This window comes from Daphnia magna, linkage group LG6, assembly GCF_020631705.1.
Source record: "Daphnia magna isolate NIES linkage group LG6, ASM2063170v1.1, whole genome shotgun sequence".
Lineage (NCBI taxonomy): Eukaryota > Metazoa > Arthropoda > Branchiopoda > Diplostraca > Daphniidae > Daphnia > Daphnia magna.
The window spans coordinates 9942140-9963585 of record NC_059187.1 but is presented as its reverse complement, the minus strand read 5'-3'; the positions used below and the strand labels follow the sequence as shown (position 1 = coordinate 9963585).

Here is a 21446-nt window from a genome sequence, read left to right as displayed (position 1 = left end):
CGAAGCAATCGAAGAGGAGCTATTAGGATATTGCCAGTCGACAAACTGAACCGATTAAAGGCGTTTAATAGGTACATTAGCAAATCATTCAATGAGAACAGTAAATTAAGGTCAAGAGGGGTAGAGAAGGCAGAACCAAAACGTCAACATCAACAAAGAAAATACGAGATTACAAGAATGCGATTATTACACATGTTGGACGTTAACAGTCTCAAATGAAAACGTACCGTCAAAATCATCAGGCAACAAACAGGCGACAGAAAAATGCAGGCGCGGTTTCATCTGACTAGGTCTGTACATCGACACACAAAATACAATGAAATAAAGTCAAGCAAAAAAGTTGTTAATCGTATTGGGCAATAGACGAAAGAAGAACGAAATGTTGTTTTTTTTTCTTTTTCCTATTATATAATGATAAAATAAAAACACGATTTGTAAGTTTAATGCAATAGCAAACCAGCTGTCGGCCCTCCGAACAACTTGAAATTCCAAAAGCACGATGGTTGATTTCGTCGTCTAGTTACCCCCCCCCCCCATAAAAAAAACAAAACAAAACAATTAACGTCTTGTTCATTGCTATTTGCAATCACAAATTACCCAAATCGTTTTTAAAAACAGAGAAATAGAGAGGGAAATAAAAAAAGAGAGCTCTCCAGTAACGTCCGTGACTGGGTGACACTTAACTGAAAAAAACAAAACAACAAAAACATTATCCGCCGCTCAGGTGTTAAAACAGAGATGGCCGCCAGTTCGTTACTCGAATTCGACATCTTCAACATTCTTTTTTTTTCTTTTTCTTTTTTCGTACAACAAGCGAAAAGATATGAAAACTTTAATTACATCAGATCGGGACGGACGGAAATGGATCAATCTATTACGAAGAAAAATCCGGACCGGACTAAATAATAATAATAATAAAAAAAAAAAAAATCAGGCGATACTCTCTGAATGATTACCAGGAGCATTGGGTAAGGTGACCACAACATTGGAAAGTGAGGGATCACGGTGAATGCGAACAGCTCCGTGGACAAGATGGCGGCCGCCCTGGTCCGTATCGGTAGTGTCGTCATCATCGGTAACGGAGCGTTCATTAGCCGTTGGCTTGGCGGCAGTTTTGCCGTTGCGGATGAATCTCAAACTATTGCGCAACGTATTGCGAGCGCTACGACGGAAAGACTCTCCCAAAAGCCGCGTCAATTCAACCGCACTCATTGGAGCGCTGCTCGTCGTATCGCAACTGCTGGAACTTGTTGCAGTACAATCGGTAGTACTGGAACAAGCACTGAAGAACTGCCCGACGTCGAGGCTTCGCTGCTGTCACAGCCGACCAGCTGAGAAAGGCGATCGCTCAGTATGTCCGGCATGCGGAGATCGTCAGGTCCGTGACTGCGCATTTCCAAAATAACCGAAGTGTAGGCCGGTGGCAAATGCCTCGATGTCGAAGTAATGGACGTCTGATGATGATCTTCTCGATTGCCTCGACCTAATTCCAGTTCAGCCATGGCAGCCATGCTGGTCACCGTATTGCCGGGCGTATGGATGGGCGTCGTCATATCGCGGATTTGACGGATGCTTCGCCGGATGCTTTCGCGCAGCATTTTAGCAATCCTGGTCGGAAATAATTTGAATAATATGCGCTATTCGTTAATGCGTGTTCAAAAATGAAGTAAATGCAAGGTTTAAACGATGATTGGACGATTTGTACCGCGCTCCTGTCGCCGTGTTGTACGTCGGTGGCGGAGTGTATTTGGGCGGCGGATCGGGGAACGTCGCCGGAGTAGGTGACGGCGATCGTGAACGGGAACGTGACGATCGACCTGATCTCCGCCTTTCGCTTCGTTGCTGACTACGTGACGTCCTCGACGCTGTCCGAGAAGCCGATTGGCTTGGTATGAGGTACGTCCTGAAATCCGGCCGGTAAAGTAATTTGATCCTCTGAAAAATAAATCGATAATAATAATGAACAAAAGCGCATTGATTCGTATGACGTTATTCCTACGTCGAATAAATCAGACGGCCCGGAGGATAGATAACGGATACATTGAATAAGGCCAACAGCTGGAATGAGCAGGATGGGTATCAATTGAAGCATCGAGCCCGTCTGACGGGCCCACAACGGCCAGTAAGCATAGCCTTCAGTCATTCGCCAGTTGAACATGTCGCAGAAATGGCCCATTTTGAAAGACGACACACTGAGCACCTGTAAAACAAAACAAAATGGCGAATAAGCAATTGAACGTTTCATTTCAATTTTTTTAAAAGGAGAAGGGAAAAAAAAAAGGAAAAAGAAAGTGTACCAAAAGTCCGATGGGAAGGACAACGCTCCACGAGAAAGTGAGCATCGGAACGCACCAATTGGCCATGCAGCCAGGCCCTTTGACGAGGACGGCCACAATACTTTCGCCATTGTAGGGCCGGCCGCGAACAATCAAGACGGCCGCGATTTGGACAACGTAGATGATCATAAGCCACCAGAGCGAACCCATGACGTAATCCAGATGATAGACGATGGAAATACCCAACTTTTTAAAACGAAAGCCAAACAAAAACAAAACAAAAACAAAGAAGAATTTAACAACAAACAAATATACACACGTGGAATTCAAGTTCGAAGGGGGGATGCTGTTTCAAATGAAAGAAATGTGGCCATCGTTTTTTCAGTGAAAGGTAAGACGTTACAACTAGTCAAGGTTGCGGGAATCGACGTCACGCACGCTTGTCGTTGGCTCCATCTTTAAGGACGTGACGAGCAGTCACACCATTCATCCGATTTGATTAAGACTTGCTAATAGCGATAACGTGACATTGCAAGGTCTTTTGTTTTGTTGGGCGATGTTTTGCCGAGTCCAGCAAACGGCTGATTTTTTAGGGGAAGGGATGGGGGGTGTTGCCGGGAGGGAAGGCCGAGAAGGAGGAGGATGTTAACGCACCTCAGTTGCCAATGGCAAACACAGGAAGAATCCCAGCAAACACGTACAGAAGGTGATGGTCGTCTCCCAAGACTTGAGGCAACACGAACGGAAGGCCACGATGCCGTTGATGACGCAATGCCAAATGGCCAGCTGTTGAGCGATGCCGAACGCCACCAGCGAAAAGTAGAACAAGACGGCCCAAAACGGTGAGAATTCGCCCGGTCCGATGATGGCCACAACAGCTGGAAACAGTTCGGTAGCTAAACGAATCGGATGATAACCCGAATGATCTCCCGGTCCGTCATCGCCTTCTCGAACGGCCACGCCCATCACCAAGTTGTTGTGGAATTCTTCTTGCCTTTTAGAGGAGACGTTCGTTTTTAATCAAACTGTTTTTTTAAATTTCCACCTAAATCAAGTTTAGGATTTTCAAATGTTCTTTTTACTTGTTGAGCAAATTCGACTGTTGATGCTGTCGCATGAATCGCAAGTTCCTCAAAAACTTGTAGCTTTGATCCGTTTCTGCAATGATTCAAATTTCGAAATGTTTCGATTACGATCAAACTCGAAAACACGGTGCACATTATAACGCATACCGAAAGAACTCATGAGATATTCGTAAGGCCCTCTGGAGTTGATAATCTGAAGGCAAGCGGAGGCCAGGAAGCCGGACAACATGAGGACGAACAGCGTGAGACCGATGACGACCGTGATGTCACGCCGCAAGCTGTGCCCGTACCGATTGTGCGACGTGATTTGCATGACGATTGCGCCGCACATGCCCCAAGTCATGAACACCTCGCGGGCTGCAATCACCCATACCTTGACGGTCATTGTCCATTTATTTTTATTTTTTTTCCGAGTCGTTGCGACGGGCAGCGCGGCGAGAGGACACGAAAAAAAAAGGGAAAGAGCCGAAAAGGCACACAAAGGAGAAAAGAAAAGAAAAAAAATTATCGTTAAAAAGAGAGGAGCAACGAACCAAAAAATGCGATTCTATAACGGTATCGTTTTTTTTATAACGTCCGGACGTCACAGTAAATCTCTGCCCAGTCTTTTATTTTTTTTTCCCCATTATTTTAGAATATCTATTTCCTCTGAACAGTAGCAATTAAAACTGTGCGTTACGTGTGTAAACGCAAGCAAAACAAAAAACAAAACATATGAACTAGACGTACTTTAGTGTCGGTGAAAAACTCGTTCCACGGAGTCCGGTCCAGCACGCCTCCTACGCCGCTGGTCGGTACGGAAGAGCTGTAACCCAGCACTTTAACGCAGATGATGAAATAGCCCAAAATGGGCAACGTCCCGAAGGCGTAAACTACTTTGCCGTACGACCGCAGCCCTAAAGGTTTCATTCGTTGAGATTGAAAATCAAATTTCAGACCCAATGTTTGATCTCCGACAGCAGACTGACACGACCGAGTGTACGTGTTTCACTTGGATAGCTTTAGAATTTTTTGTTTTTTTTTTAATACCTTTGCCGAGGGCTACGAAAACGATCATCCAGATAACGGCCAAGTTGAAGGCCAGCTCGAATTTAAGAGACACGAAACTGAGAGGCGGTGACCAAGGAGCGCTGCGCTGCAACACCCGGGCACTGTTTTTTTTTTTTGGGAAACGTTAAGAGATAATTGGATAAAATCCACATGGAAAAACAATTTCATTGTAATAAGAGCGCTCAATCATCATAAGATATACGAGGCCATTTTTTTTGTTTTGCATCCATGGCTTTGAAAATGTCGACGGAATTAAGGAAGGCAAATTTAGATGAATGTGATGGCCTTGCAATATCCGGGGGCCGCTTATTTAATTTATTTAAATTTTTACTGTCTTGAAAATGTGTAACAAAATCTTACTGGAAGTAATCGGGAATAGTCTCCTCCAGGCTGAATGAATAATTAGTCGGTTGCGAGCAGCTGCGTATCTGCTCGTAGCATTTGGACCATTTGTAGCGATCCTCTTGAGCGATGAACGAATCGCGGAAGTAGAAGAACATCCAGGCCACGCCGACGATGCTGTAGATGCCGCTGATGGCCTGGCCGATAAGGAGGAGCAATACCCACACCCTGGACAAACAGATTTTGAGTTTTGAAATCAAGTCGGGTAGGAAAAGATTTCACTTCAAATGGATGGGAACCTTAAAAATGGGCGAAATTCGCCACATGTCGATGACGTTTGAGCCGAGGAATTGGCCGAGGCAAGCGTGAAAGCAGAGCAACGGGATGCCAAAGAGAAACGACAACAACATGAACTGGACGATAAAGTTGCCGCCGTACTCGATGCTCAGCAAAGCGAAACGGGAAACGTTGAAAAGACCCAACGTGGCAGCCAGAAGAGCGAACATGGGCGACATGTTGTGCGGCCAAATGCCTCCAAGTTTCCGTCGCGATTCCTCCTCCGGATCCACATTTCCATCCGCATTACGATTCCTCCTATTTTTCAAAACATTTTATTTATTTATTTTGTTTTGTTTTTTGTTTTGTTTTTTTAAATCTTGAATGTTTAAAATTTATCAACTCATTTGCATACATCAAACAGTGGAAAGAATTTAGAAAGAAATGGAGACGGACATTTGCGTTTGTCTTGCTGAAACAAAAGACGGACGAAAGGATTTTTGAAGTGGTTGCCCTTTAAAATTCTCTACGGATGTCTGGCTGCGTATTCACGTTCAAATTTGATTCTATTCTTTTGTTCAAATTTTCTTTTTTTCTCTCCGACAGTTGGCCATCAGAGATCTCCCTAATCCCAGGAATGATTACAATCTTCCTTATTGTTAAGTGAATACATGAGCGACCAATAGAACAGAGGGCCTTTCCGTAAATGTAAAACAAAAGCTGAAGCTCAAGGAGGCCGTAAACAAGAGCAAATGATGATGCGTTCCTTCTTCCAGCCGCCTAATGATTTTAACCTTGCCCGCTGTACCCAACCTAACGCTATCACGCCCCAACCAACGGAACTCTTTTGTTGGGCAATCAAGCGCATTGTCGTTCAATCATTTTCGCATTTTCACGCCATAATCTCCAGTGATTACCGCAGACGTTTTCTCTCTGATGTTCTCCTTTTGTTTCGTTGAAGTTTGGAGGTTTCTTTTTTTATTTTTTGGGGTTTTTCTTAACTTCAATTTCCTTCAAGTGGGCGAGTTTCAAAGCAATTCATTTTTGAAATTCTCGTTAAACAACCCGGCCAATTGTCGCAGATGAAACGTGTCCTCTATCACAGCTGATGGCTGATGATCTTTCGAAGGTTCAAACACACGCGCGTTCACGAAGCGCGAATTTAAACGCATTCAGGGAAAACTTGAAATGAGTAATCGAGCAAAAGGGGACGAAGAAGAATGACAGGCATAGAATGTCAAATAATAATAATAATAATAATAATAGAGAAGGAAAGAAGAGAAAAGAAAATTTCAGTGTAACGGTGAAGTCGGGTTCGTTTGTTGGCCTCAGCGGTCCTTGCGCTCGCTTTGATGATTTCAATTCTCTCGCATTTTGCTAACGTTCTTTTCATTCGACTGCACGTGCGACAAAAAAATCTTTTGATTTCGGCTTCCATTTTCTTTTGACAAGAAAAAACAAAAAATGATGTGTTGTTTGCTTTTTTTCGGTTTGATCTAGTAATATCAGGGTGGCAGTCATGGCCGCCTTCAATTTCACCATCTGAGTCATTCGATTAAAACCCCATTGGAAAAAAAACCAAAAAAACAAGAAAGCCATTGTGAAATGGAATACAATCCCGGGTTTGATGTGATTCAATTGAGAAGTCACCACCTTTTATTTGATTGACTTTCACAGCGCGATTTTTGTTTCTTTTAAAGTCACCATTCTGGCACGGCCACCTAACAAACAATCTCCGTGTTTCGTTCTCGCTTTAATCGTTGACTCGCTTTGCTCTCGAAAATGAAAAACAAAACTAAAAAAACAAAATGCGAAAAGTAGAAACTGCTGAACAAATAAAAGGACTCGGTTATTGGTCGCCATGGCTACCACGTCCAAGGAATAGTCGTTTAAAACACGTTTTCTCTGCCGCCATGTTCCAGCCCAGAATCAGCGTACAAAAAGAGAAATAAACGAAAATGAATGTAAAATAAAAGACAAATCCCTTTCTCTTATTCGCCATCTTGCCTTCCATTCTTCATGTTCGTGTAAAGTCCGTGAGAAAAACGAGCCCTTTTTTCCCAACAGCCAGAAAGAAAGAAGAAAAAAAAAATGAAAATAAAATCGACAACAATTGAACGTCGGCAAATGGTTTCCGGCCGTTTGCAGGCAAGCCAAATTGCCGAGGGAAACACGACGTGAAGGCTAACACGTCCAGGAAGCAAAAGGAAGTCGACCTTACGCCATCCCATTTCCAATAAGGGAAACAGAAACTGCAAGTGATCAAGGAAATGCCAGAAGAAATCAAAGAAAAAAAAGGAAACAAACAAACGCAACGAACGGTGGTCAATGGAAATAGGTTTTCGAAAATTGGAAATGAACCGACCTTCTCTGTGAGCGTACAATGGGTACATCGGGCGAGGAGACGGTGGAAGCGCGTGAAGTTGCGGAAGCGGCGCTCATGTTGGACCGTTGGCGACGTGCGCGTGAGTGACCTCCGCCTTCGCGATTGCGTCCGCTGCGTCCACGTTGACGTCTCGATTGATTGCTAGACGACGACAACTGGCCAGTGGGGCCGCCGCACGGATCTCGTTCGCCGCCAGATTGCGTTGCCGTCGAGTCGTTGGCCGGTGTTCCGCCAACGCCCGCCGATGAGCCATCGGCAGGCGACGGCGATGTCTGCATGACGGAGAAACGAGACACTTGACGCACTAGCACTGCTCTTCCGGCCAACGGCCCAGTATGGACTGACGATCCGGACGACTGTGTCGCACCTGGCGGCGAGGACGGTGAAACTGCGTTGTTACCCGGCCATCGGTCCGTCTCCTCTCGTTCGTGGTCTGGTTCGATGTGAAACGTCGACGTACTTGTTGGACCATCACAGGCCGATCGGCGTCCACTTGTCAGCGATTCGTTAGCGGGAGCGGCCGTGAGGGGACTGACGAACGAGGCCGCAATGGCGGCCGAACGCTGGCAAGAAGACGATGAAGGAGGCGGAGGCAGTAGCGGAGGTGGCAACGGGCTGCGGGTTGTTGTTTCCTCCACCTGGGGTTGCTTACTGGCGGGTTGCCATAGTAACGGGATAGCCGCCCGACTGGAACCGGGCGAACGCTCGTCTCCCGAACTATTACTGCTGCTGCTGCTGCTGCTGCTGCTTCCAGCGTTGCCGTGACTCTCGCTGTCGTTGCGACTTTTAGTGCCGTCTTCATTTCGAGGCGCATCTGCTCCATCGTTTGCCGCCGGTTGGTGCTCATTACAAGTGCGCGTCCCGCTCGTATTGGCGCCGTTATCGTCAACAGCGGCATCACCTGTCGTCAAAACAACAAAAGATGAATGACCACCAGTAAAACGAAACAGAATTTTGATGGTTATGTAGCAGCTTCCTTTGTTCTTTCCTTCGTTTTCTTTTTTTTCTAAATTTTTTTGTACTTTCTCGCGAGATCGGATGTGAACGGGATTGGCCAGATTCGAATGAAAATTTCTTTAATGAGTAATAAAAAGCGTGAAGAAGAAGGGAAGGAGCGTATTTTTAATTGGTCACGGTCAACGATTCTCATATTGTCCGTGTTTCTTGTTCAATTAAGTCTAGATGCATTCAACTCGTACTACAATCAGCTCCGTTTTTCTGCGTACGTGACATCCACCTGCTTTCAAAGAACAAAAGCTACGGGAGTTGCTGCACCTGACATTTCTTTTGTTTTCACATCCCTTTCGGGTATTTCCCATTTCTTTTTTTCCCCATTTTGTGTCGAGCAATTCAAGCATTTTCACCTGTGCTTCCCTTCTTTTCAACTGTTTGTAATGGATCATCGTCACCCTCTGCTGCGCGTATGCCGACCCTACGCCTTCATTACATCCACCCGTTGAATAAAACGGGTGCAACTTCCGTATGTGTGTCGTCGTATGTAAACGTGTGAGGGCAGCACAACCCGTACACGAAAAAGCTTCCCTTTCTGTTTGTTTCCACCCTATAACGTGCGCTTAGTTGTTACCTGATGGAGCGACGTCGGGCGGGTCAACGTCCGCGGAACCGGCCGACATGCGAAATCGGACCATCCTGCGCATGGAAGTGCGTCGTAGCCGAGCCTGTTGTTGCTGCTGGAGCTGCTGCAGTGTAGTGGCCTGTTGCTGAGGCGACTCGTCGGCCACCTGTCCAATTCACAACAGAATGTATATAACAAAGAGTTTCGTGTTCAATGAAAATGCAAATAACTGCCCCAGTCAATCCTTGCGGGCAAACTCTTTCTTTGTGGGGGAAGGGGGGTCTACACAATCAAAGCGATTAAAGATAGACGGACTCTTTGTGTCCGTTTGTTGCTGATAAAATGTCCCGTTGTACAAACAGCCATACTGGCCGTTATTAGCCATCGAGGTAGAGAAAGGACGGGAGAGGGGAAAAACCGAAAGTCACGATATAGTGTACGTACACAATGCGTATTCTTTGGTGTTTTGCGGCAACAAGGAAAAACGTGCAAGAAGAAGAGGAAAAAAAAAGAAAAGTTAGGGTTTTTTCTTCTCATCGGTCAATCGATTCCAGCCGAATTGGTTGATTCTCAGGATGACGGGATTATTGACACGTCAGAAATCAATGAGCCGTAAAAAAAATGGAGGGGAGGGTGATTCTCAGACGTGGAGATTAATGACCGAGCCGTTGGAGAACAAGAAGAACAATTGAAACGAGTTAACGACCGACCAATCATCCAGTCGGCTCAAGTCCATTCTCCCAGCGGCTGTTAACGACACGGTCGTTTGGGTTGAGTCATTAGCATCAAATTCTTGCACATTTTATGAACGAATAAATAGAAACAAAAGAAGATAACAAAGTTAACTTACCCTCAAAATGGAAGGATAGCCGGCAGCAGTTGCTGAAGGATTTGGGTTCCCTGCGCCGTCCAGGCCGTCGTTCCAGGAAGAAGTGCGGGCAAGTCGGGCGGCTGCCGCTTGGCTGAGGTGACCCTTGCCCAAACTGGTGGCCCGTCGGTTACCACTGCCACCGCTCAGCATTGTAGAAAACATGTCCTGAATTCCCTAAATGATTTGAAATAATAAAGTAAAACACCAAACGATTAAAATTCCAATAAAAAATAATAAACAGACTGTATATCACAATCAGCACAGGTAATTGATGCTACCGACCCCAACTGCACGGAATGTGACGCAGTACGATGGAAAATGTTTTAAAAAAAATAGTTCAACAAATGAATTGGAATTAGGACTCAAACGTCCCTGACTGTCAAGAATTCGAAACGCATGCAATCTTTATGTGAAATACGCCTGACTGAGATGGATAGAAAACATTATAAGAATACATCACGCGACCTCATCTCTTTTCACAGTCGCCATTGGATTCCATTTCTCGTCATGCATTTCGGATATCCACAACTTCATATTCGAATTTTGGTTTGTTTTTTTATGTCTTCCATTTCTCATTTTCATTTCGTTCTAATCTGATTCTTGGCGGACAAATCCAGTTGATTTTAGTTTTCGCTAGTAAACGCACGACCACGTGCAATAGCGTATGTTTATTCACGAATTTAAAAGGCTTGTCTTCATTTAGAACGTAGACATTTCGGCCATTCGATTAACAACAAAAAAGGGGGGGTATACATTCGGGGCTGGCCCGAGTGCTGGATGGACAGCTAAAATGAATTGAAGTTGAAGCTCACGTGAAAACAATCACGAATTTAATTGTTTTGATTCAAACAAAATGACCTTCGTGCTCATTGCTATTCTCCTCTATTTCCGTTTGGGCAGACGCAAGGTCACGTGAATATCTTACAGTGAAACGATTAGAATTTATTTTTCGTGCTGGCCCACACTTTGGATTGACTTGTTTTTTTCCTTCGGGATTCTTCGAATGTCTCGTTCTCGCGGGATTTTTCTATAGCGTCGCTGTGCGTACGTGCGTCTTTTGAATACGAAAGAGAATTGAGAAAGTCGGCCATTTTGGTTTCGATTGCGTAACCCAATCACGCAACGTCATGTGATTACCAAGCGACGGGGAAAAAAACCTGGTCACGCTATTGCTGTTCTCAATTAACATTCAAATAAAGGCAACCAACCAAAGACTGGTTTAGGGTGTAACACCTCGACACAACAGAAATAGCCACTTCACCCTTGTTTGCTTATAAGCTTAAATAACAATGAATTTATTTTATTTTTTTAAATAATAATCCAACTGGTTCGATTACGTGAGCGATACCCTCGTCATCTGAAAAATGACGTGGGAAATCCCATTGTTTACCTGCCGTGGGCCACCTGAAATCGACCTTGACACCATCTCCATTTGTTAGTGTCTTCTTCTTTCAGTGGCCACTCAACAAAGTCCTGCTGACGTACGTGTTTTTTTTTCGGCTTCGACAAAGTCACAAAAAATTCAAGTGAAACGAACATCCAGAGTCAGAGCCAAGGACATTTTCAAAATGAAAAACAAGATCGAATAAACAAAAAATAAAGAAACCCACAATGTCTTTTGTAATAGAGTGACCCTACATCGAAGTAGTCGTCGACGTAAAGGAAGTTGAATTTGAACAAAACACGCACGAAACACGCCATTTCATCTTAAACTTAATCAGCGATTATTAAAAACTTGTTCGACCCTGGAAACGATGGGAATTCCTGAATTTTTTCATCGTGATTTACCCTGTTTATCCTGTTTTGATCCCCCTTTTTTTTTTAAATCCTAGTTACGTCTTGGCTTGCGTTCATGACGACTGCGAACAGAGAAATAAATAAAAAAAAAGATAAAACGACAAGGTCGAATGGTTTTTTTTTCTTGGGAGACTCGTTTGGTCAGCGTATACCTGTGCGTCTGTTCAAACCGACAGCCGACCCTTCAAACCGTTTTTACCTTGGTACGGTACGTACAGCGACAACCTCAAAATAAAACAACAACAATTTTCTTTTTTGCGCTTCCTTGTTTCGTTCCTTAAAAAAGGACATTTTGGGGTGTGTTTCAAGGTTTCCCTGGCTATACATCTTCTTCCTGTGTTCAACCTTTTCTCGGTTTTAAACAACACTAGGTATACCCCCCGCATAAAATCCCCACCTGTGAATAACCCATCATTTTTCAACACAGGAAAAAACACAAAATAAGACTTGACTTTTCCGACCGGCCTCTCCATTCCGTTATTTTCGTCTCGTTATTCCACCAACTGCTGCCAACATTCGCCTTCACCGTATACTCATTCTCTGTATACCTGTTGAGTGTACACCTTCTGAATGCGCACCTTGAACTTTGTTTTTTCCTGCCTTGGCCATTCCTCACCAGGTATACTCTCGTTGGAAAGCGACTCAGTTTGCGACATTCGTTAAAGTGTCACGACACATCAACAAAATTGCTGATGAATAAAAGGAGGATTTAAGAACCAAGTATGGGATATGCTAATAGATGGGCTTGGGAGCGAAGAGTCCATCCTCAACAGTATGTTACACAGCACGTTGGAAGTCAACCTTGAAAATGATGTGACTCTTCATATTTGCATATCAATGGATAATGAACGAGGCAAGGTTTTAGCTGGTTTTATATCCGCCATAGAGCCAAATACGGAAGTTGGATCACGCTCCTATCGGTGTCCAATCATCACCTTGAAGGTAAAGCAAAGGGCAAAATGATGGGAGAGGTTGGTTGTGCCTCCTCAGGCAACAACAACCAGGAACATTCGTTTTGTTATCCGGGTAACCGTGAAACAACGCGTGTCAAATCGTTACACGATTCTTGAAAAGCCGCAGTCCGATTCGCAATGGATTGAAAATTGCAAAAGCCACTGGACGCAAAACATTCCGAACAAACGAGTTGCCAAGGTGAAGCGAAAACTGTTCAACTTTTCATTTCTCGATCGTCAAACGAAGCACAGCCGACTGATCACGCGGCATCTTCAGCAGCCACGTGACTAAAGTTTCGCAGCGTGAGGGATTCGGTCGAGCAGGGAAAGGCGGCAAAATGTGTACGAACTTTCAGAAATCGAATATCGCCAGTCGAGCGAAATGGGCGATACGTTCGTCCTTCGCTCAGTCGGAGGCCAGCAAACCTGAACGAGCTCTCCTGCAGTTTTTCTTTTGTTATTGTCGAAAACACACACGGCCACATTCCTATATCTCGTTACTTTATTCAAATCTAACATTACGGGCGTGTCTTTATGTTTTAAATGTGTGCATTAAATATCTACAAGTCAAATGTTTTTTGATTGAAGCTTTGAAGTCGAGTTAAAGAGAGAAAATTTGTGTTGCATAGCATTAAGCATAGATTGCGCATGTGTGACATGCTTTACTGCAAACTTGAAACGAAAATGAGTTTGAAAAAAATGGACGCGTATGAATGAACACGGCAAATTTACTGTGTTGGCTCCAATAGACGGGAAATTGGCAATAAATAGCAAGGCCGATATCATTAAGTGGCTACATTAAAGACAAGATTATCAAGTCGTTGACGTCATCGACGATGGGAGGAGACCCTCATAATCACCGTGACCGTCAATTGGAAGCGAAGAGAGAAAGTGAGACACACACACACACACAAATAAAATAAATCGCTTGTGTTCTGGTTGCATAACGCTGCGACCCCGGTCGACTTAAAATAAACATTCAACTTGACAAAGGTGAGTTTGCAGTCTAAGCTTTCGTTCTTTCCATACAGCGTTCTTCGTCACGCTTTTGAAAAGATTCAAACGTGAATCATCATCCTGCTGGCCAGTCTCCTACTAACAGGTTTCTATAGACTAAACGTCAAAAAAGAATAGAGTAAGAAGCTTATAAACTCAGTAGCGCGTGACACGCGCTTTATGCCACGCACTTTCTCGTACTCTTCGCTGCAATTCATGGTCAAAAAAATGTATATAATTTATTATATATCTGTAAATAGAAATGAAATTTTAAAAAAGGCCTTTCTTTTGTTCTTTTGTTTGTTTTTCTTGCTGCTGCTGCTACTCGTCGTACGGTGTGTGCAGTTCTTGTCACAATGATTTGTTGATTACATATACGTGATGCGGTCTCGTAGTCTTCTTTTTTCGTGTAGAATTCACGAAAAACGAATGAATGCGCCGCGAAATTCTGAAACGTCAGTCTGCGGCAATGAAAATATTAGTTTCTACATTTCTCGCAGCTAGTAGACTATGATGTACAACGGTCTGACGATTCTGCCCGACAGGCAGGTCAGCCTACAAATTCACGCAGGACGTTAAATCAATTACCAAAGCCATTTCTTTTTTTTTTTTTGATCAACTAAAATGTACGAAAAAAAAAGCTGCGGGTGGAAAGTTATCGATTTGTTTATTTCTTTTGTGCGTGGCATTTTGCTTTTACGCTCCCATACATTTTGATTGGCAAACCAACCATAGACAATCATTGCATCTATCACCTCCTTCAAACAAACCCCGTCCCCACAAAAGAAAGAGGAGAGAATGGGATTTAAAAGAAAAACCACTAGAGGAAAACGCTGATGGAAAAACAAAAGTTACGTCCCCAGTTCTAGGAAGCGAAGAGTGAAAACTAGTGAACTTGTTTGCCTACGTCGTTGTTACGACATGAAGAAATCGCGCATTCCCGCAAAAGGCAGCAACGACATGTGTCTTTCAAAGAGGCCATGACGAATGTCCACCTTCCCCCTTTTTTTGTTTATTATGTCGACAATAGAAATACAGTAGCCGTAGATTGGGCCATTCTTTTTTTTTAAAATCTCGGCAACTGAATGGACGAGGAATGGATAAACTTGCAGCATCACTGCGCCGCGTACCGCACGCTACTAAAAAAAGGAAAAAGAGTGTGTGTGTCTTAAGAATGGATGCGATTCGACAGAAAGAGAATTCGTGTGGACATACGGTTAAGATTTCAAGGTGACGATCTCTCCGAACAATTTAATTATCTGCAATCAAGTCAAGTTAGAAATCGTGAACGCAGCCGATGTCGCTCGTTATAGTGACTCGTAAATGGAACTCGACACTGTAAATGCAAGTGGAAGACCTTTCATAGCTGTTCAACAATTGGCCTAGTCAACAACTGTAATTGCATCGTAACCGCAAATCGATACAGCGATGCCAAAAAACAACGTCCCTGAAAAATGTAGTAGAACAAAGTAAGAACGCAGATGGCATGTTGCCCTACGTCATCGAAACTGATCTCCATCGACACAATTCAAACCGAAAATAATCCGAAGCTCTTGTGTGTTCTTATTGATTCAATTTTGTGTGTTTTTCGTATCGCCATGAGAACCGAAAAGGGCGGAATGCGTTGAATTTCATATCGACTCTCTTTTTCTCGCGGACCCTTGGCGAAAAATAAAAATCGTTTCGCTTTAGCGGTCGCTTTGAATTTCACGCCCGAATAGGCGACTATCTTTTGTTTTGTTTTGTTTTTTTTAGCCTCCCTTTTCCACCTCTTTTTCTTTCACTCTCTTGTTGGCGTTCTTTCTGTTGAACGCGTTGGCAAGGTTGAACTTTCACGCGCACGCAACGCTTGATATCATGCGATCCATTGGCTCAAGAAAAGATAAATAGGCTACACACAACCTAACTATATTAGGCAAATTAAAGGCTCGGTTCATTCTCGTTGTTTTTAAAAAAAAAAAAAAAAAAAAAGAAAAAAACCCCCCTTTAAAAAAAAAAAAAAAAAAAGGACTGGCATCCAACTAATTAAAAGAATAGTCGCATTAGGTGTTGAAGTTGTTTTCAAACAAGTGGACAGACCGCGAAATAGGAACTCCTTTATGTTTTCAAATTGGTTAATATTCCATTTTTGGGCTACTGGTTTTTTTTTTTGGTTTTCGCATACAGTTGGAGGCTAACGTTTTCCAAATGAGTCGAGAACAATTAAAGAGATAAAAAAAAAAAGAAACAAAATAGTTTATAAAAATGGAGTGGATAAAATGTGCAATAATAGAGTCACTGTCGATTAAATTGTGTGTTCCTTTCGCTCGGTAACCAGAACGAACGACAACACACAAGAAATGCAAGTAAATAAAAAAGGAAAAAGGAAAAATCCAGCCGAACGTGTCGTCCAGTTGAACGTCACAAACTCTCTCTCTCGCTTACGACCGTTAAGTTGAAAGAGGGTTGGGAGTGGTTTTTCGTAAATGAAAGTGGCCAATTTCTTTTCTTCAGGGTTCACGGCTAAAAGAACTTCGATAGCCTACATTTTTTTGTTTTGTTTTTAAACATAAAATCTCACTGGAGCGGGACCCGAAATTTCTACACAAATCGGAATGCAATTCTTGTTTTTGTCTATTTTCGCCATTTTTTCTTTTCTTTGTGTTGTCACGCTTGAAGCGTTCGCTTCAAATTTTACTGCGTCCTCACAATCACCTGGTTTTCGCACCAGTACGAAACGAGCCCCTTTTTGGCGCGTCCGTCGGCTTGGCCAGCGGTGTCAACACAATTTGCGTGCTAAATCTATCGATTGAATTGTCTACCTCCTTTAGTCCTTTCCCCACTATTTGTACATGTTTGCTATCATTGTCAGCGTTGAGTCCCAACGTTTCACTACCGCAGACTAGTCTCAGCCTGTGATGCAACGACACCCCCTCTCACGTCCCGCCGTAGTCACGCCGAAATAAACGGACGAATCGTGTCAAGGTCCGTTTACTTTTGCAATCAAACGGCGGTTGGCGGACTTCATCGCACATGTGTAAATACAAGCAAGACAAAAAGAATCAACATTCGTGTGCGCGAACAAGTTTTTTTTTTTTTGATTCCCAACCCAATCGCAATTGCCCACGAGCAGTTACTCAGCAAGAAAAAACAAATAAAATGTGGAGAGAGGTCGTATTTCTGCGTCCATACTGGCAAGAATTGAATTTGAATTTATAGCGCAATATTTCGGTAGTTCTTAGATAACAGCCTACGTTCGTTTCGAATAGATTGCATAATCGTTCTCTCTCTTTTACCCTTACAATCTACCAGTGATTTCATAGTCAAATAGAAAACGGGATATAAAAAAGGTGGAGACAAAAAAGGGGGAGGTCAATGGTAAAATTAAATTTAAAAACGGGGCGCCAGCGCGAGAAAAATAATAATTGGGAGGACATAAACTGGGTCGGAATTCAGCGGGGGGAACTGGGGAGAAGAAAAAAAAAATCGAATGACAACCTGAGAAAAAATGTACAAAAGACCCGAGGATGTTTGGTGTGAAAACAAAAACAAAAGGTGAAACTCAGCCGACGTGAACCAGACAAACCCCAAACTCTTTCAACAACAACGAAGACGATTAACGAAAAAATAAAATAAATAAAAGATAAAATTAATGCAACACTGACGGTCGTATCACGAAAAGATGTCGTGATGTTCGTCACCGAACCATTACGTTCTTTTCAGCGTGATGTCATTGCTATTTCAACGACGGCGGTGGGCCTCTTAAAAGGAAATGAAAGGGGTGAAGAAGAAAAAAAGAGAGACGAACTTGGGAAAGGTGAATGGCGTCATTATGCCAGCGTCGATCACTACGGCAACCACCAAAAAAAAATTAAATTAAAATGTACAGGTAGATCGTTTCTTAGAAATAAAATAAGAGAACGGCCGGATGGCAACGCTGAATGGGTCACGTCACGGCATGTTGCACCTTCCTTTTTCTTCTTTTCTTCTTAGCATTTGCCTCGGGATTTTAAAAAAATAATAAAATAAAATGGGGGAGAATAAAAAATACTTTGCACTTGGAAAGAAGATGAAATTATTTCTCAAATGGATTCCCATATAAGGTTGTGTCTGTTTTGCATAGCGTTGCGATATGTAACGTGGCGCAATGTCTTTACGCGCACACTTAACCAAATCATTCTTTTTAATTGCTATACATTTCCCTGTGTTTACGCAATAAAGATGATGTCATTTCGTTCTTTTTTTAAAACTTGTTTAAATACAATTGTTGCATAATCCGTATTTTTACGATTTTGGGAGCGCAATGTGAACGAAATGCTTCACAAACATTAGACTGTAGAAACACGAGAGCTCCCGGTTAGTGGGTGAAATTGCATCACAGTTGACAAATCTAGGGACCGACAGGCGCACCCAATAAATCAACAAAAGAATGATAAGATTTCGTTTGAAACAGTCGCGAAAGATAAACGAATCTGTCAGACGACCGTTAATTCACGCCATTGTACAAATCACGTTTCATAGGATAATATAAAAAGGGCCTAGAAACTTCAATAGCGGCAATGATTTCATCATCATGTCGTCACGTCATGTGCAATCGCGAATGTTTTTACAGTCCCGCCCGTCATTCGAAGACACACACACACACAAAAAATGGGACCGGAAAAGGGAAACAAGACCAGCTGGGTAATAGCAAAATGAAACAAATGTAGACGAACGAACGACGGGAAACAGTTGGTGATGCGAATTTGGGGTGGATCGAGTTATTTAAAGGAGAAAGCGGGCAAATAAAAATATAAATACATCAAGTGTTGTGGTAATCATGGCGTTAAATAACCATCTAGTTCTCTTGTTCGCACGTCAAGAGACAAGAATGGGGAGGGTAAAAGCACAAAACTGGGCGACGAGTTACGTCTAGACGGCAGGTGAAAAGGAAGAAATGAAACAAGAGAAGAGAAGAAGAGGATGAAAAGAGAGATGAAGCCCGAAGAAAAGTGGAAAGAGAAAGAATCCGATCTGAGAGAGTTTTCTAGGCGTTGACCTCTTTGTTTAGCCGGAGAAAAAGGAACAGCGACGCACGTAAGAAGAAAGAAAAAATGAAAAGAAACATGGGGGTGAGTAAACGTTTTTTTGGTTTTTTTCCAAAAGGGAAAATGAGAACAAGTTTCAAAATGTTTTGCATCCACAGTTGTTAACTCTGAACGTGTAATCAAACTTCTAACCTGTCGCTAACAATTGTACACGTAAATGCGTACGGAGAGAACCACGTGATGCACACACCCGACAACTGGAAAGCTTTTTTTCTTCTTTGGATTTCATGGAATTGGAGAGAAGGGGAAAGATCCGACTTTGGCCGGAAGACTTTAAGCAAGTTCCCCTTCCAAGGTTTTTTTTTACTTTAAAACGATCAGTTGATCGTACATAAGAAGTCAAATGGGCCAGATTCTCTTATCGTCTGACTTAAATAACTGGTCAATCCACATCCGCAGGAATCAACATTTTTTTCCCCTTTCCCCTCATTCCGGTTTTTAATTTTTTCAAATCACCAGTGTTGCATAGCCCCTCGTCAGAAAAGAGAATAATAAAAATGCGACAAAAACAACTAGGAAAAGAAATTCAACACAAAAATCTGGCCATCGACGGGCAATTTCCAATGCAGTCGAGATTGCCATTCGAAGTACAAACAACACACGCACGCCCTTGCCTTGCCAGGGCAAATCCAACAAAAAAAGAGAGGCAAAACAAAAGGCTAACGCCACTTACCTTGTTTTCTCTTTATATGGCAAGAAAAATTCCGCGCACGGACCCGGACACGATTTTCTCTCTCTCTCTCGCAACACTTTTTTTCTTTCTTTCTTCTTTTAGCTTCGCTTTAATCTCTTGATTCAGAAGCAAAAAGAGAAACAAACGAAAATTTTCTTTTTTGGGGGAATTGGATCTAACGGTTTACAAAGTGGACACACAATCCGTCGGGGGAGTAGAACGTTTTTCTTTCAACAAATCATCGGGTTAAAATAGCGGCACATTTTCCTTCTTCGTTTCGCTATCCGAATTCACAGTCATCAATTCTGTCGAGTGCGAGAGGATGACAAAAGGACGTTGAACTGCTCCATCCATCGGGATTTGTCTGATGATCCAGCGGCCCCCGCTCCCCAACAAAAACAAAAATGCAACGGGAAAATGCAAACGGATGGGTTTTCCTTTTTTTCTAGAAGAAAATGCAGAGGAAAAAAGATGGGCTACTTCTTGCGTTGCTGGAACATTTCCAAACTGATTGTGTGTTGTGTTTTTGGTAGCCCCAAATACATAAATGGATTCGAAAAACACGGGGCGGATGGATCGTCGCACTAGACACGTAGACAACAACAAAAAATTACACACACTCTGTGAAAAGGACAACAACACAAAGAAAATTCCGTAAAAAGCCTTTCGGTGTGTGTGTGTGTCTGACTCTTTTTTTCAAGAGAGGGGGGGAGGAAGAATTTATGGGGGAAAAAAAGGCACGTCGGGGGCAGGCTCCCTTCACTTGGATACCAGCTCCGAAGCTTGCTCGAGCACTACTGAACTGAACTCGGTTTCTAGCTTAAAGTAAGCGCTATGAGCTAGTGGCTGCAACACACACCAATGTACCCTCAGGTGTAGTGCGTGTGTCTGTGTGTGTGCGTAGAGACACGCATACAAAAAGGCAAACGTCCTTTAGTACACACTGGTGTAGGTATGCACCAGCCAAGAAAATCGTTTTTTCCTACTCTCCTCCTCCCCACCCCCCCCAAAAATCACCCCATCTCTCACCTGCCGAGGTAGAGTGAGCATAGCGACCAATCAACAACCGTCTTTTCCCCTTATTCACTTGTGTCTCACTCCATCATTCCTCCTCTCTTTTTTCTTTTCCATTTCAAAAAAAAAGAAAAAGAAAAAGGGGAGAAGAAGAGAAAATGCATCGACACGCGTCGTGTACAGGTAAAACAGGCCCCCAACGGTCCAAGCAAACGTATACATCTAGCGGCTTAATGCACTCCCTTCTTTTTTTTTAAAGTGGTGGGGTTGTTCTTGTTTGATTCCGCCATGGATCACATGCTCCGCGGGGAAATTGCAGGGTCGTTTAGCCATTTACTAGTTGACACACCTGTCTTGATCATCTCACGGGATCTGATGTCAGGTGGCCGCTTCATTTTTTTCCCCGTTCTCATGATTTGGAATTCTGTCTCCTACGCCACTGTTACGGGGAATTCAAAAAAAAAGGTAAGTATAACAAGGCCAAACTTTGCAGGAAATGGACTGATATTTCCGAAACGAATGATTCTGATTGGTCACGAATTAAAAGGAAAAGAAAAGAAATGAAATACCTCCAAATATTAAAACAAAACTGAAGGGAAGGACGTGCAAAGTAAGAAACCTGCTCTGAATTCGTAAGACCCCAACAAATGTAAACACGTCAAGAACATGTGGTTTGGAGTGTCGCCAAATTCCCCGCTAGCAAATAAAATCCAAAGTAATTGAATAATTTAGATTCATAATTTAAAAAAAAATAATAATAAAATTTTTTTGAAATTTCAAATGCGTTTCTGGTTTTATCCTTCGTTAACGATCTAACCTCCCCTGCCACAAACAAAAAATGCCCACTAACCTAATCAAACAAAGGTCGTCTATACATTTAATCCCCTGAGTGGATCAAGGATTGGTTAAGACGTCAGCCGACTCTTTGTCCACACACCCTATTAAGCATCTTATCAAAAGCCCTTAAGACATTAAACATGAACTAAGCTCACACAGGAAGGTAAATACAGATTATAAAGGAAGGACACTATCTAATAGTCGCATTGCCTTATCGTCTCACCTGACCGTTGTAATATCCTGCGCTG

At 42.9% G+C, this 21446-nt stretch overlaps 1 protein-coding gene across 1 annotated transcript; it reads right to left on the bottom strand.

Moving 5' to 3' along the window:
* Positions 1–49: 49 nt before the first annotated feature.
* Positions 50–21394, bottom strand: LOC116925736 (sodium-dependent transporter bedraggled). Its single transcript, XM_045174766.1, is given in 16 exon segments — positions 50–1608; positions 1706–1935; positions 2000–2200; positions 2298–2522; positions 2931–3270; positions 3359–3434; positions 3509–3734; positions 4091–4257; positions 4391–4512; positions 4772–4965; positions 4967–4981; positions 5053–5347; positions 7395–8316; positions 9001–9157; positions 9842–10036; positions 19348–21394. Coding segments are annotated over 15 exon segments (3753 nt in total). The 5' UTR covers positions 10025–10036; positions 19348–21394; the 3' UTR covers positions 50–1208.
* Positions 21395–21446: the final 52 nt, after the last annotated feature.